The sequence below is a fragment of the Xiphias gladius genome, chromosome 14, assembly GCF_016859285.1.
Source record: "Xiphias gladius isolate SHS-SW01 ecotype Sanya breed wild chromosome 14, ASM1685928v1, whole genome shotgun sequence".
Lineage (NCBI taxonomy): Eukaryota > Metazoa > Chordata > Actinopteri > Istiophoriformes > Xiphiidae > Xiphias > Xiphias gladius.
Genome location: NC_053413.1, coordinates 8,210,481 through 8,227,111, shown reverse-complemented (window position 1 = coordinate 8,227,111; position 16,631 = coordinate 8,210,481). Strand labels below are relative to the sequence as shown.

General features: G+C 39.5%; 1 protein-coding gene across 1 annotated transcript in view; it reads right to left on the bottom strand.

The window, feature by feature from the left end:
• LOC120798486 (probable G-protein coupled receptor 158) overlaps positions 1 to 16,631 on the bottom strand; it is a 59,448-nt gene that overhangs the window by 21,954 nt on the left and 20,863 nt on the right. Inside the window, exons 3-5 of the mRNA XM_040142745.1 lie at positions 11,323 to 11,425; positions 7,937 to 8,148; positions 6,285 to 6,353 (exon numbers count right to left, since the gene is read on the bottom strand). Coding sequence (XP_039998679.1) covers positions 6,285 to 6,353; positions 7,937 to 8,148; positions 11,323 to 11,425 — 384 coding nt within the window. The remainder of the gene's footprint in view (positions 1 to 6,284; positions 6,354 to 7,936; positions 8,149 to 11,322; positions 11,426 to 16,631) is intronic.

Here is a 16,631-nt window from a genome sequence, read left to right as displayed (position 1 = left end):
AGCATTATTTGAATAAGTATAATACACAGATACAGTACATCATATCCATACATGATTAGATAACTACAGGTGCACATAGATCCATCAGCACCTGTACTCTGTACCTGTGAGTAGCCGCCTGAATATACAGTATACCAGTGTGTTTGTGGGATAACTTTACCCACATCAAGTTTTTTTTGTGAGAGACTCCTGATCCGTCCAGGGTGTACCCCACTTCTTGCTTACGGTGTCCTGGATCAAAATCTCCATGACCTGCACAGGTTAAGGGGTTTGTTACTGAATAGATGGATGCTTGGCTCTATGAAGTGACATCTTGATTCTAATATACTGTATATCACAGTGAATAGTCTCCAGCTGTGGGATGTAGTTACAGTTAGTTACAGATGTGGTGTAAGTGCATCCCTGAGGAATGCAGCCAGTGATTTATCCCTGCTCTTACGATGCCTTGGTATTCAAGAGGCAGAGGCTATCCAGCATAATTAAGCTTAATTAAGAACAGCACCTGTTACCTCTTTTCCTCAGAAAAGAAGCTAACTCAACCACACAGGTCGGAGTCTGGCTGTGAGAAAAGCAGAATGATACAATGACAAAAAATATAAAATCTGACAACATCTCATGCAGCTATTCAGGAAGTTTCAAGTAAAATAGAGTCAAGGTGACACATAGTGAGGGCGTACTGGAAAAATATCACAGGAACATGAGCAATGAACTAATCTACAGTTTGTTACTTGCTGTTAATTATCACCATTCTGCCATGTTTGTTCTATAATCTGATAAAATCTCAAAACCGGCGAGATGTGTTTCACACATTTCTGCCAAAATGTGTCTCAGCGACCAAACTCTCAGTTCAACTCTGGTATGCAGACATTTCTCCCTCACCTCCTGATTAAGAATCTGACACACAGAGTCAAGGCACAGAACGCAACAGCAGCAACACTTTTCCTCCATCCACAATCATCATCAAAACCGCACAAAGTCTTTCATTGGTATGCTGGTAGAGAGCGGGGGAGCCAAGTCCATTTTATACTCAAGAACATGAATTATAGCTGTTCCTCTTTAATGCTCCACTACCGGCTTTGAGTCACTATTGCAGCTCAAGATCCGATAAATTAGTTGGTATATGGAATACAGAAAGGTATTACTAAAAAAAAAAAAAAAAGTTTCATATTATGGATCCATTTTGAAAAGAAATTGATACCGAAAGTGAATCCCTCCATAATTCAAATGAGGACAAATTTTCAATATATCAGTGATTTTGTCTAAGACACCCTAAACATGACTCAACTTAAATAACAGTAACTTTACTGAAAAATGACTTGTTTTTGAAAGGAATAGTTAAACATTTGTGGAAATATCATTATTTGCAGAGTAAGATGAGCAGATTGATATCAGTTCCATGTCTGAGCGTTAAGCATGGAGTTTAAAGTTAAAGTAAGAAATCCAGCAATGCTCTACGGCTCACTAATTAGCATAACAGTTGTATTTAACAAAAAAGTCTAATTTATATAATTACAATATTCTGACTTTGTGCTCCAGAAGATTGCAACCATTGCTAAAGCAAATGATACTGTCGATCAGAGATGGAGACAGATAGAGACAGAAGAAAGGACGGACCAAATATAAGCAACCCACTGGATTAAAAAATTCATCAGACACTTGTTGTTTCTTGCAAACCCTCCCCTTTGTCCTCTTGCCTCTGACTCTCATGCTAACCCATGGTTAGGATTAGCGTCCTGCCTGGCACCTTCATCTCTTCCCCTCCTGAGCACACATCCAGCCTTCCAATTCTGTTGTCGACATGACGGATCAAAATAATATATCACCTCTGCAAATAAGAGGAGTAAGTAGGCCACGCTGTTTCTTACACCCACACAGACACAGATGCAGAAATGAAAATCCATGCACACATGCACGTGCACAAAACCACAGGAAAATGTGAAGCTGTAAATCCACATAAACACACTCATAATCCACACATACCCACATACACAGAGATGTGTCCCACCCTTTCTGCAGTGCTACCCATGTGGACTACAAAGTCACAGGGGACTGCACAATAAAAAGCCACATGTTTAAATGGCTCAGAAGAGAAAGTAGCCCTCCTGGTTTGCATCCAACCTCCTATGCCTCCTCCATCAATTAATAAGCAGATGTATTTTTAAAACAAGTTGTGCTAGAACTTGATGGACTGTTTAAAAATGCATTGAGCACCAGAGAGGAGCAGCTGTACCAAGCCTAGAGTAGCTGAGGAGGCTTGTGGTGGCCGCAAAAGAGAAACAGCAGCAGCAGCAAGTGCTAAGACTGCGGGAGAGGAGACAGACACAAAGGTGAGACGGAGAGAGAACATGCAGAGGGGGTAATGACAGGAAATCATGTGGGAAGGAGGGAACAGGGAAAAGGTAGAGACAGGCAGGGGAAGTGCTGAGAAATGCATAAAAAAAAAAATACTGAGAAACAGCAGAGCAAAGGGAAAAAGAGACCCATGAGTTTATCCATGTGTGTGTGAGCATAAGAGAGTGCCAGGATATTTTTGGCAAGCTATTTTTGGTACTTGAGTTATCCTTGGGGTGAATGGGAGAGTGGATGGACAGAAGAAAACTAAAATCCATTTTGAGCATCTCAGCAGAATTATAAACAAGGTGTGGTCACATAAGGATAAGCCTGCGATAGCTGCAGCCCTGTACTTGCTGATACAAACCTGCCAGGCTTTCTAATCTAATGAAAATGTCTTTCTCACTCCAGCAAGTTAAGAAGAAGAACAAAACCTTGATCCCAAGAGTCAGTTGAGAGTTCTGAAGCTCTTTCTTCTCAACAGATTTTGTTTTTTGTTCTTTTTTTTTCCTTTTTTTTCCCTACTGTTTCAAAATGGCTAACATCCAGCCATGAGACTTTGCGTTTGAGGAGAGCGGGTGGCTCTCTGTTGGCAGTCTGCACGAGTATTTGAAGGGAACAAATTCCCCGGTTACATCAAATCTCCCTGTTACATGGCGCTCAGGTTCCTTCCATCTGTTTGCCTGCTAAAGATGGGCTTCTGACACGGCACTCCAGGTGCACTGTGGGCTGCGCGCACAAGTGTAAACACACACGTATACAATGCACACTGGCGTTCACCCACATGGACCCGCTCCCACATAGAAACAACACAAAGGCTGGCAAAGGCACACACACACAATGAGACAAACTTGTTCTGTGCATGCACACAAACTGTGATATGCAATTCTCCCTTATTGTCCAGACAATGATCAGCACTGCAGTACGATAACAGCATCTAGCTGCAACTGAAAAAGTAATAGGCAGGGTTTATTGCCTTATATACATAGTGAAGTATTCCCTTTTTATGAACTTTGAAAATACTGGCCTCATTTTCCTGGTAAAATTTACATTTTCTCAGGAAAATGTTATGTTAAAATGACCTCTCCAACATATTAAAGTCATTGCTCAAACCCCAATTTTATACTATTTTTCTGCAATAACTATTCAATGAATTAATTTCCTCTCTATGTAGTTTTCACTTTCAAATTGCCTTCAAATGTACAGAGGATTCACAGGAAACTAAGGACTATAGATTCAAGAAAACTTTATTGTCCACCCATTCCTAAACAAGTGAACAGTAGGTATGAAATGAAACAAGGCATGTGTGTAATCCACTTTTACCGTTCAGTTTAATTATTTTTATCATAATTTTATCTCAAACGCAAAACTCAACATTTCTTACTGCTACTTTTTCATTTTAAACCGGTGAACTGATTTTTTTCGGTTGTTTTTTGAAAGGAGAGTCACATAACAAGATGGTGTGCTGAAGCTCCATGTGTTCACAGACCTGAACATTTTAGACATAACGCAAATCTGAAGGGAAAGATTGTTAACAATAAATGCACCGATGCACGAGAGAAAGTGCCATCGCCGGAAGACAAGACAAACAGCAGAACAGAGAGAGAGAGTGAACAATGGCAAACAGAAGGAAACAAGGCCTGGGGATTCCTCCAGTCTGGCCACAAGAGCATTTAAACCAGTTTGCTCATACTAAAGTTCAGTGGTGGCTGGTTAATGCCTGGAGCTTTGGCACCACCGCCCCCGCTCCCCATCTCAGTTACCCAGGGAAAGAAGGCTACTTCTACAGATTAAACATAAATTAATTATATATTGTAAAATAATTATGAAATAAAAATTGTTTACTCATACTTAGTGCCTAATAGTGATGTCAGACCCCATGAATGAGAGCATGAAGAGTCTGAGAAGAGCCTGCTTTACCCAGTCAGACTGCCGGTGACAGTGCATGGGGCAAAAACATCAAAACCTGGTGAAACCTGTTCCATCGGGTTTTGGCTAGTAACAATGTGGACTACAGGTCAGTAAATGGATCTGAACTACAGTGGGAGTGTAGAGTTTATAATTTGGTGTTAATTTTTCTCCTCAGTCTGAATACTGGACAAACATATTTCATTTCTAGCTTATTTAGTTAAATTCCAGCAAAAAATAACAGTTTAAACGTTCGAAAGATAATTATGTAAGGTCTGTTTATGCTAGAGTGGCACGTCCACTCTTGGATCATGGTCAAGGGAGGAGAGGGGGTCCCTATATTATTTTTTGTTTATTCCCTTATGGTGATATTTTATTTTATTTGTTTGTTTTATGTCTGTGTCATGTTAGAGTAACAGTAGAGGATCAGAGAAAACTAATTGAAATGAGTTTGGGAGACATTTGTAAAATGAGTTATGAGAAAGATGAGATGCCACAGTTAAACACTGTAAAATACTTTCAGGTTTGAAATCCCTGGTATGTGACATAGCTCTGATGCAAGAAGCTCATTTGACAGAGGTGGGTGTGTGGAAATAAAGGAACAATTCTCTTTAAATATAATTCAGTATCATCCATACGGACAGTATGGGATATGTTTAAGGTCACGTGTAGGGGATGGATAAGTAGTTACTCAACTGTTAAAAAGAGGGAGATGAATGAAAGGAAAAACTATAATAAAAAGATAATCACATCTTTCAGGTATCTGTGTTACTTGTCAGGGCACAAATTCAAGACATATTGCATGAAGAAACCTTATTTGCACTGGTTTGACTTTAAATGAAATATTGTGGGTCAGGTGATAAGGCAGGTGAAAAACTGGCAATGAAGCTTACACAAAAAGAATCAAAATAATTAATCCCAAATGTAATGTATGATTGTAAAGGATAACTGTAATTTTAATTTAAAGGAAGTTAAAAATTTGCTTTAGTAGTATATGTTTACCATCGGTAAGAGATGCAGACAAAACTGAACTAGAGGTAAAATCAGCTGGAGAAGACAGATTTAGTATTGAGATGTATAAATGTTTTCAGGATGTATTGAGTCCTTTTCTTACCGTACCATTATATAATGGCATTATAATGTCTCAGTCAACGCCTGTCAGCATGTGAACGGCTGTCAGTTCAACAGTACCAAAGTCTGGCAAAGATCATGTGCAAATTAAATGCAATGGATCCTAATGTGTCAGACCTCTGTTGGCACAGCTGTAGGGAGAGAATCATTAATGCATCTGTTATGACATTGCCCAGATATAAGAAGATTTTGGGTAGGAGTCCAATCTATGTTATGTTCTCAATATTAAATGTGAATGTGAATATATCCCTATGCCCAGAAGTGTGTTTGTTGGGAGGTAAAGTGCATGAAATGAAAACAGCAGCAACACAAGGACTTTATAGATCTGATGATGATGGAATGCGAAGCCTCAGCCCTACAGGGAGTTTACAGAGATAATGGCTTAGATAGACCATGGACACTTATAAAAGATTTAAACAAGAGACATTTAGTTTAAGAGGTGATTTGCACTGTCGAAGATGCAAAACCAGTACAATGAGTAGATGCCTGAATCTTGTACGTAGGACAGAGAAGTCCTGTCAACAAGGATAGTTTGTGATGCAGTGATCTCCTGGGCAAATATATGATATCTGTTTCCTTTTGTCTCTTACCTCTGGTTTACTCTTGGTTTAGTGTTCTTGTGTGTGTGTGTGTGTGTGTGTGTGTGTGTGTGTGTGTGTGTGTGTGTGTGTGTGTGTGTGTGTGTGTGTGTGTGTGTGTGTGTGTGTGTGTGTGTGTGTTTATTTGTGTGTTTATTTGTGTCTTAAGTTGTATTCATCACATGTAAAAATAAATAAAAAAAATAAAAACAAAAATGAGAGAAAACCTTAAGAATTATAATTCTAATGTGAAAAAGCAAGAACTGAAAGAGCGACAGACTGTTCACTGAGTGAACTGTGGGTGCTACAGAATGAAAAATCAGAACAGAGACTTACTGGGAAGTAGAGCAGTGAAGCCCCAAACAAGATGGCTTCTATCAGAATGAGACCAGATGTGCGGATACTCTGTTAATGAGGAAAGAGAAACAACAAACAAACCATCAATCAGTCAATCAGTCAGTGACAGGGAGAAGGTGATTTATGTGTTGGTTGTAATGCAACACAGGACACATTCAGAACAAGGTCAATGGTTTACTCTTCAAATCCCTTTGCTGTAAATTTGACATGCAAATAACAAATCTGTGTCTCTTTCAAAGCCAAACAAACGCCAAGAGGAGTTGAATATATATTTTTCTAATGTTTTGCCTTACCCCGAAACCAAAAATACGAGTGACGACAGCACTGTTCTGCTTTGGATTTAATCTCCCACATTACCTCCTCGAAGATTTTTTTATGTCTTTTATGCAAATTCAAAGGGCTCCAGGGACATTTCTTGTGAACTGAGAAAATGTAGGAGATTCTGAGGCAACAGCACAAATGTCTATAAATAGCACACAAGGAAAGATTCAACTCAGCTTTGCCTGGGGACTGGTTGTAATTATCCTACACCACAAGGATCTCTTATTTATTTCACTTTATTCTGTTGGCACACTAAAGCATTGTTGAAAACATTGTTGATTTGTTGCCGTTAATCTGTGAGGATATAAGGAGCGCTCAGGTAAATGTGTGGTAGTACTGTGCTGTGGCTCAAGGTATCCTCTGTAAAATGCATGTAGTGTGAAATGGTTTGAATTTTGATACAAGGATACACAGCAAATCAATGTTAATTTAATGTTAATAACAGACTTGCTACTCCTCTGAGTTGCATACTGAAATCAAGTGCATTGTAAAAAACTCACAGAGTCCTTTAGTGTACGAAAACCTGTATGAAACAGACCTGTTTAATCTGTACGTCCGTTTACCGTGTGAGCCAGTGTCTAAAGCCACTGTTTGCCTTCATCTCTCATGATGTTGTGTTGAAAAACTTGGAGTTTGGATTGTCTATAAGGACTATTGGCACTTACCAAGCAATGTGATTTAAGAAAAAATTCTTAACCCCTGCCCTTTCGACTTCTTCTATTCAAAAGTGGTAGACACATTTTCGAGACACTGACATTTCCAGCTGATGTTAGCTGAGATGTTCAAAGAGCACTCTGGGGATTGAGTATTGCCCTTCCATCAAAATGGCGACACTTGAGAGACAGGTTTTAACAAACTACGACCGAACTTGAAACAGCAAAGGCTGAGCTTTTGTGGTTTTTACCTCTTAGTATGGGTCAAGATCAAAAAACGTTGGACCCTACAATTCCCATAATGCAACTCCATATTGGCATATTGGATAAAAGTGAAAGCGAAACACAAGTAGTCTGGTAGTGAAATATAGCACAGGTGGGAGGGAAAAATGGCCTTTATATTTCCAAACACAACCCACTGGTGTTACTCTTGACTGAGAACATGTGATTCAGTCAAAGTTTCTCCAACTCGCAGACTTTCTGTGTAAAAACTGTAGCCTCCAAGCCCAGGCTCAGATAAGCCCTGACGGCCTCACTACACTTGACAAAGTTCCCTCCAGAGCCACAGAAGACATTATGTAAATGTTCTCACAGGCTCGTTAGTACTCCTCATGATTAAAACAACTCCTCCACAGTGATCTCTGACCCCCCCCTCACCTTGTTCCTCCTGAAGTGGTAGACCACCACCATGCTGGCCAGGTCCAGCACCATACACAGACCCTGGAAGGAGGCCACAGCGAGCCGCAGAGCGCCGTCCTCCTGCACCAGACAGGGTGTGTCGTCCCGGCAGTAGGGGCAACCCTCGCGGCACGGCAGGCACTTGCTTGACAAGTCGGAGGTATCTTCTCTGTGAGAGCCCTGCCCCTTGCCTGAAGACGTGAGAGCACTTCAGATGACAATCAGAAATGTAACTGTGGGTAGATTCATTCATGTTTTTGAAGACTTAAGGTATGACGATAGAAAGCCACTTTGAAAAATCAGTGTCGAATCACAACTTAGAACATAGATCTACTTTACTGTGTTACTAGTGTTTTCAAGGATTATCACTGTAATTAATTTGCATTTAGCTGTCACACACTGACTTCTTATTAAATGCACAGTTAATCAATTTGAACGAGCAGGAATCATCAATCCAATAAATCACAGAGCCTTAGGGGTGATAATTACAGGAATACAGCCTTTAATTAAGCAGATGAGGGAATAATGAAAGAGAGGAGGATAAAATATTGTGACACTACTCCCTTCATCATTCCACTCTGCGTAATTGTTGCTATACCAGCATGTGGCACACTTGGATGTGGTTTATCAAATCTCTCCCTTGATTACTTTTTCCAGCATCTCATTTGAGAGTGTTTTGCATTTAGCATGACTGGACATGTTTCTTCTTAATGACGCACCTTTGAAACATGAATTTAATCGGTTACATGTAAAGAAACAGACAATGCCAGAAATATAATTTCCTCATTCTACAACGTGTCCGCTTTAGCGGGATTTGGAATCAATTGGAATCAGTAGTCGAAATCCTCCATTTTCACCACAACGATCCTATGCGGCTCCTCTAGAAAATGACGCTTGATAAGCATGTAATTCCTTTGTAAGTCCCAGACCTCATACTGTATGCAAATACCGTGTTTAAGTTGCACAGTGCGTGAGTAAAGCATTATCCCAAGAGAACACGGCAAGTGCTGGGGTAATGGTTAAATAAGTTAAGTATGAGTTGGCTGGTAAATTTATAGACATGTTTGATGACTTTATCAAGCAATCATGCAGTCAGTGATGTAAGAAATGGGACATAGTGGTTTTACTTTTCCAACCAAATGACTTATGATCCCCCCTCTCACTGTCTTTTGTTTTTTTGCTGTAAACCCCAGTGACTTCAGAGGAGGAACATTATACAGATCTGTTTTTCTTTTTTTGTATTCATGCATTCACTCAGATTCAAAGTGTGAGTTTAATTGGTGCCAGGATTGATTATTTGTGGGTCCAAACTGGTCTGCTTCAGACAGCATCTCTCCTTTGATTTGACTTTTGAGGGTCAGACCATCTATCTATCTATCTATGATAATAACAGCTATCACGGAAAAATGTCTAAGATCACCTGCAACACGTAGATTGTGACATTTAAATCAAATGTCATGTTTCATGAGGTTTCACTGAACATTTCCAAGTAATTAATTTGTTATTGCAGGATGTGTTTTTCTCTTTCCATCTTTTCTCTTTTGATATCTGTCCTCTTGGCCTGTTGCTAGGGAACAATGGAATATCTGGTTCAAGTCTGATCTGTTTTCAGGTGAAGCATGAGGAATAACAGGCAGGTTCCAGGAGGGCAAATCAGGGTCGCCAGCTACTGCGGCCCAATCTGAGCTGCAGTGATTTTTAATGACGGGGTCTGCATGGGGTTTGGAAGATGAGTTTCTTCACAGACTGAGCCGTTTGCCTACAGGCCTCATCACACTGCATTATAATAAAGCTCCAGCTCAGCGTTTCATCCCTCTTGGGGTGCAGTGTTGTTGAAGTCGGGGATGAAAACCACCGCAGTTGCCTGATTATCTCGCTCATCAGGGCCAAGCTCTCTGCCCGAGGACACTGCAGTGCTTTCAGTCAAGGTGTCAGGATACAGGCAATCAAATCCAAAGCACAAGCAGGGAGGTAAAGTTATTGGTGTACTTGAAGTTGCCAAGGGGGAAAGGAAGAAAATCAGAGGTCCAACGCAAATGTCTGTGTCCATGTTTAGATTTTCATTGAACTTATTATTATTCATTGAGACTGCCACACCTCTCTAAAAAATAAGGAATAATGAAAATGTGTGATTGAGTTCTGTAGGACAGACAATATCAACTGACTGTTGATAAACCCCTCGTAGCTTAGCAACTGTAAGGCATGACAGCCGTATAATGCCTTGGATTTCTCCACGTGTTGAAGCAATGTGCATGGGACTCTAATAAGAGTGATATTAAAGAGTTTGGAGGGTGGTGTCCTATTCTTGTCTTTACAAAACCAAAACCAAGAGTGGAATTGAAAGGAATGGATTCAATTTACATGAGCCGGACACATTAGCATGCCCCACTAACTAAATTACTACTGTACCAACAGTAGTAATTTACAAAGAGTAAAGACTTGTTTTTAGCTAACTAGATTATTTTGTGGGGTTACAGGTTGCATTTAAATATTTACTGTAATATTTACAGCTCTGTCTTGCTCACTATTTGGTTTGGGGAGGTTCACATTAAACTTCAGCAACTCCAGAAAAACTCTGTGTGAAAAACCTTTTAAAAATATAGAATTAACGCACAAATCTAATCACTTTGTTGCTTGTCCAAGTATTTTCAAAAATAAGCATCCAAACCTTAAGGGACATGTTAAAACAAATAACATTTTAATTACAGTTTTGTTAATAATAATGTACTATAACACACAGGCTAAATACAGGCAACTTTACCATGTGGTACATGAACAATACTGCTCTTTTATTGCCATGACTCCTACAGTGTTCAGCCAGAAACATTAAAAAGTCCATTGGAGACGGGAGTTTCAATCAACTCACTGATTTTGAGCCATAGCATTCGCTTACGCTAGCTAGCTACAGCTGACAAAATCTGCTAGCGACAGTTGTGAATTCAGCCGACAAAATCTATGGATGTCACTTAGAAATGAGCTACATCTTTATCCCACCAAGATTTATTCTCTGTCTACACGGCCGACTCGCAGTCCAACAGGTCTGTGATTCAGATGCCACCTGTGACTCCCACTAGCGCTCAGAATAGAACCATAGTAGACATTTCACCACTAAGAGCAGTCAAAATCCTTTTAATGAAGCTTTAGGTTTCATAACCTCACAAGCCCCAGGATACCCGTTCAAAGACATAACAAGATTTTCCAAAAATGATGTGTGGCTGTCAACTGAGAGAAGAGGGTTTTTTAAAAATAAATAAATAAATAAAGTAAAATAAAACCTCAAAGCCTTCTTTTGAAAGATGCAAAGTTTTGATCTGACAGCTTGCTGCAAAATGTATTTTTATATCACAGAGGGATTTGTAACCTACTTTTAAAGCCATTGAGTGCCACTCGGCGCGGATGGTAGAATCCTCTCCTGCACTGGCACTTGTACTTGTCCAACACAAATCCATGGCCAATGATGGGAGTGCACTGGGAGAAAAAGGGCAGAGACAGACAGGTAGGGATTCATTTTTTTTTTTTTTTTTAAATCTGTCTTCACCTATTTTGGTTGTAATCAACAATAATATCACAGGACGAAGTCACATGGAGGCAAAAGTGGGAAGCTGTGGAGGAAATGACGTGAAGGTGAAACAACCCGATGGAGGGGGATGATCGGCCGACATGTCGACTCAGCCAATGCAGCTCTGTGCTTCTTGATTCCAAAAGAAAGTGGGAGTAGAACGATAATATATCAGAATGAAACATCATAGGACACAGCAACAACAAAATTTGTCAGAAATATAATCTTATGAAGCTTTTCTTGTGCACTGCTACACATATAAAACGATTGCTTTAATTTAGCTGACCAAAAGCAGACATTCACCATGATAACAGTTATAGTATAGCAGATATAATCACAGACATGTATGCAGAGCTGAATTGTAAATTAATGGATTAGCTGATCAATGGAAATTAATTAGCAACAATTTTGATAACGATTCATTCATTTAAAGCTTCAGTATGTAACTTTTTTTCTAATATTTTTTAGATAAAATATGCTCTTAAACATATCTTAATGTGGAGAAGGCCAAAGTCAGGGGTGGGAGCTCAAAGCTGTCAATCAATACGTGAACACACTTATGGTCTACTACTCTTCTCGCACCGAGGCTTCAAGCTGGCGTTAGCTGCTGGAAGACGTGGCTTTGGCTGACACATATGCTAGCAGGCTACCGATTTCTGCATGAGCTGAGACAGCGAATATAAGGAGGATGTAGGTGAAGGGCTGGGAGCAGGGAGAGGGAGGGGTGGGAGGAGCGGAGTGGTTTGCCTTTGAGTCTCATGCTGGCGCTAGCTTGATTTACAGAACTTGCATATTGTACCTTTAAGTACGTTTTCAAGCAAAAAAAAAAACAAATTCATTGGTTCCCGCTTTTAAAATTGTGAGATTTGGTTGCTTATTATAGTAAATTAAATATCTGAAGATGTCACCTTAGGCTTCAGAATAACCAATTAATCAAGAAAACAATCTTAAGATTAACTGATCAAGAAAACATCTGTTCGGTACAGTAATAAAGAACGCCAAACATATCATCCGCAAATGAAAATCAACCAGAATAGACGTCAAGTAGTAAGTGAGTAAGTGTGTGCTATCAAGTATTGGAGCGTCTAAATATTTGCATTTTGTGGGAAATTATTGTCCAGATCTGGATGATTCATGGCACCTAACAATGGGATTAGTACAGCTAACCAATATAGAAAGTTATAACATTTATAATGCAAACGACTGCACATAGGCTGCAATGTTCTCTTAATCTGAATATTATCCAGGGTTCCCAGCAGTTAAGACAGATATCTAAATGAAATACAGTTGCTGTGTGTGTTTTCACTGCCGGCTGATGATTACGGTAGTTCTCAGGCCCACTGCTTGTTGGTCTCAGGCAGTGGGTCTCAGTTAATGAACTTGTCTCAATCATGTTTTTGAGTCTTCTACATCGTCTACATGCTCCTCTGCAGCGTGAAGCAGCAGACGCCCCAGTTATAAACATGCCTGGTGTCAGGGGAAATCACAGGGCTTTGCCAAGTAACAGGGAAACTAATTAATGTCTAAATTAAGAATTAAGGGTTGTTTGCAGAATTTAAGATTCCCTGCATAATCCCATCTTGTATTGATAACTGTGGGAGCTACATGGACTTACAGACCATCTGGAGCAAAAAAAAACCCGACACGCACACACAGGCACCAGTATGGATACCCTTATGTGAATGCACATATCGTTGTACTAAAATACAGCTGCAATAAATTTGACACAAACGTTCATAAATAGTGCATTACATTGCATACTTACACTAAAAACAGTATTTATCCTCTGGGACGGCTGTAGTGGAGAACACCGGGTCTATATTTAAAATTCATGGATCAATGACAGTAAGTGATGAAGTCTTTTTATTTTACTGATATTATTCAAAATACAATCCAATTAATAATTCCACATTTTGGGAAATATGCTTCTTCCTGCCTTCCTGCTGAGAGTTAGATGAGAAACACCCATAAGACTCATGTCTGTGTACTAGAGCCAGGAGGCAATTAGCTTAGCTTAGCATCAAAAGTGGTCAGGCTCTCTTCGTGAGTTCAAAACTATTTCTATCTGCACCTCTGGAGTTCAGTAATGCATCTCAGTTGGTTACCACATCTTGTCCTTATTACATTTCTGTATGTGTAGGGATTAAACACGTGTTATATAATGCTTTAATTACTAAGGTACAACTCTCATGTTTGTGTTCAAGGTAAAATAGAGGCAGTCGGTAATTGGCTTAATTTAGCATAACCCAAGATTATACTGGAAAAAAAATGGTTCATACGACATATTGTCCAACCACGTCGGAAATCAAACGTTTTTATAGTTGTTGCAAACAGCCATACCGCTGCATGGCTGGGCACACAGCATGAAGAGGATGTGAATGTTGAATTGGTGGTTTTGGAAAGTCCCCGATAATCCAACATCGGAGAAGTGTGTGTGTGTGTGGGGGGGGGGTTTCAAAGCTATTTAACCATCCCACAAGCAGTTTTGAAGGAGCATACTGGCAGCTTGACAACTGGGAGCAGAGGGAAACAGCCTGCCTCTCTCCAAAGTTCAAATTTAACAGCACCTCTGAAGCTACATAATCAACATGTCGTACTTTTTTCAATTTAATCTGCACACAAACAGAAGTGTAAAAAAAAAGTTGTGGTAACCAAACTAGATACAAGATGTTAATTACTGAGCTTTAGAAGTGTTAACCCCAACCCTGCTTCCACTCTTCATGCTAAGCTAAGATAATCATCTCCTTACTGTATACCTAACACACTAACAGGAGAGTGGTATTGAGCGTCTCATCTAACTCTCGGCAAGACAGAAAATAAGTGCTTTCCCAAAATGTCAAAATATTCCCTTAAAAGTAGAATGAGATTGCTTTTTTATGAATTGCGCAAAAAAGACATTTTATTTCTGCTGCAGCAGAGAAAATGTTAACAATCTGATATTGACCACAGAATGCCCCAATCTCAAAACACTTATCAAAACATTGCTTATGATATTTTTCAATTCATTTTCTGCAGAGCCTTTGGTGTGTTATTATTATTTATTTATTTCAGTTTAAATAATTTAACAGTTTTGAACATTAAGAATAAAAAGCCAATGTACAATAAAACATTTCGGGGTTTGGTATTTTCACTGATAGCCTCCTTCAACAGCATTTCATGTCATTTATTTTTTTTTATGTCTATCTTTTTTTAAGTGGAAAAGCTCAGAATGCTAAAGCTGCCGGCTGAACTTCTGTACAGTTAATTTTCAAAGCAGCCCCAAGTATTTGAACTGGGAAGCAGCAGTAGGGATGGGCTGTAGAGGGTATAAACGTCTGAACTGAAATGGCTGAGAAAATAAACACAGCATACACTAAATCATTGCGTCAGTGTTGAAGCAATGAAGACAAGCAGGTCTTGGAGTTATGAAACATGTTTTCACTTTTCTGGAAGAAAAAATGTAAGTGTCACACCTTTGAGAGGTATTGACTGACTGAAGTTTGCAGGTACTGCTCTGAAATGTTAACTGTTTCAGACAGGGAACAGCCAAAAACCAGGAGAGAAAATACAAGCATAAACTCAATGTACAAGATATCTGTAACATTTTTGTGTTACAGCCTTTTTGCATCAATACTTAAAAATCCTTCTTAAATGTTTCTTCCTGTTTTTTATCCTCATCCCCCTCATCCCCGTATTTCTCTTTACCTGAATAACACAAACACATAAACACACATCCACACACCCACAGTCACTCTCTCTCTCACACTCACTCACTCACTCACTCACTCACTCACTCACTCACTCACTCACTCACTCACTCCCTGGGAAAGTCTGATGATTGATGATTCAGTGTCCCTGATACTGTTGTGGATTCACATACAGCCATTGTGAGGTACTGTACAACATGCCTTTTTATAAGAAAATAATTCTGCACACCATAAAGAACCACAAAGCAAGAGTAGATATGTGGGGAAAAATTTTATGCAAGCCTTTGAAATAAATGGTGCATTTCCATGACCATAAGAGGAGCCAATAAGAACCAATACAGCATTGCAGGCTTCCTGGCCAGCAGCTACAGTAGCATCTCCTGAAATGTGGTTCCATCACTATTTACTGTAATTCAGCATTATTTTATTTAACCTGAGGTTTTTAATGTAAAATATACGTAGCTTACCAGCCATAATAAAACAAGACTAAGAGTCTACAGCAATTCTAGCATCTCTGTGTAACCTGTACTTAGGCACAGTGGTGCAGCATGCTAACTTGCTGGCACTGACAATGATAACATGCTGATGCTTAGCAGGTGATGTTTACCATGTTTGTCATCTTAGTTTGGCATGTTAAAATGCTAACATTTGCTAATTAGCACTGAAGACAAAGTACAGCTGCACATGCTGTTGCAAGAGGAAAAGTTAGGGGATCATAAAAGTCAGTAGGATTCATCCTCTGGGGGACCACGAATCTCTTTACAAAATTCCAGTGTAAATCATTCATTGGAATATTTCAGTCTAGACCAAAGCAGTGGACCAAAGGACTGACACTGCCATTCCTTTGAGCCATCGCAAAAAATAGGCAGGGCATATTCACTATATTTATGCAAATGAAGTAAATTCTCACACTGCAGATGTTGACTTCTCTCCCCTCAGGAAGTCCTGAAATGAAAGACCAAATTTCAAAACTGTCACAAAGACCGGAGCATGTGAGTCATCCAAACAAAGATAGGCAAATTTGTGTTTGCGTTTGTTTATGTTTTCTTTCTTTTTTGAATTCCTCCAAAACCAAAAATGAAACTGGTGCTTGACCAGGGTGTTTCTGCCTGTCTGACAAGAGGAGCAGGTGGCATGTTGAGGACTCAGCCTGCCTGGGGCCTCAAAATACAGCTGGAGACCAACTTTGAAACTTTCAAGATCTGTTTAGCAAAGAAGATGAGAGATGAAGATAGATAGATAGATAGATAGATAGATAGATAGATAGATAGATAGATAGATAGATAGATAGATAGATAGACTGAAGAGCTGCCAGACCACGACCAACCAGTCACAGGTCTTTGTTGGGCTCTGTATATCAGAATTGTTGCATATATCAAACCTGCCTGCCATATCACAGCACAAGCTCTTTTTTGTTCCCAAAGGAAAA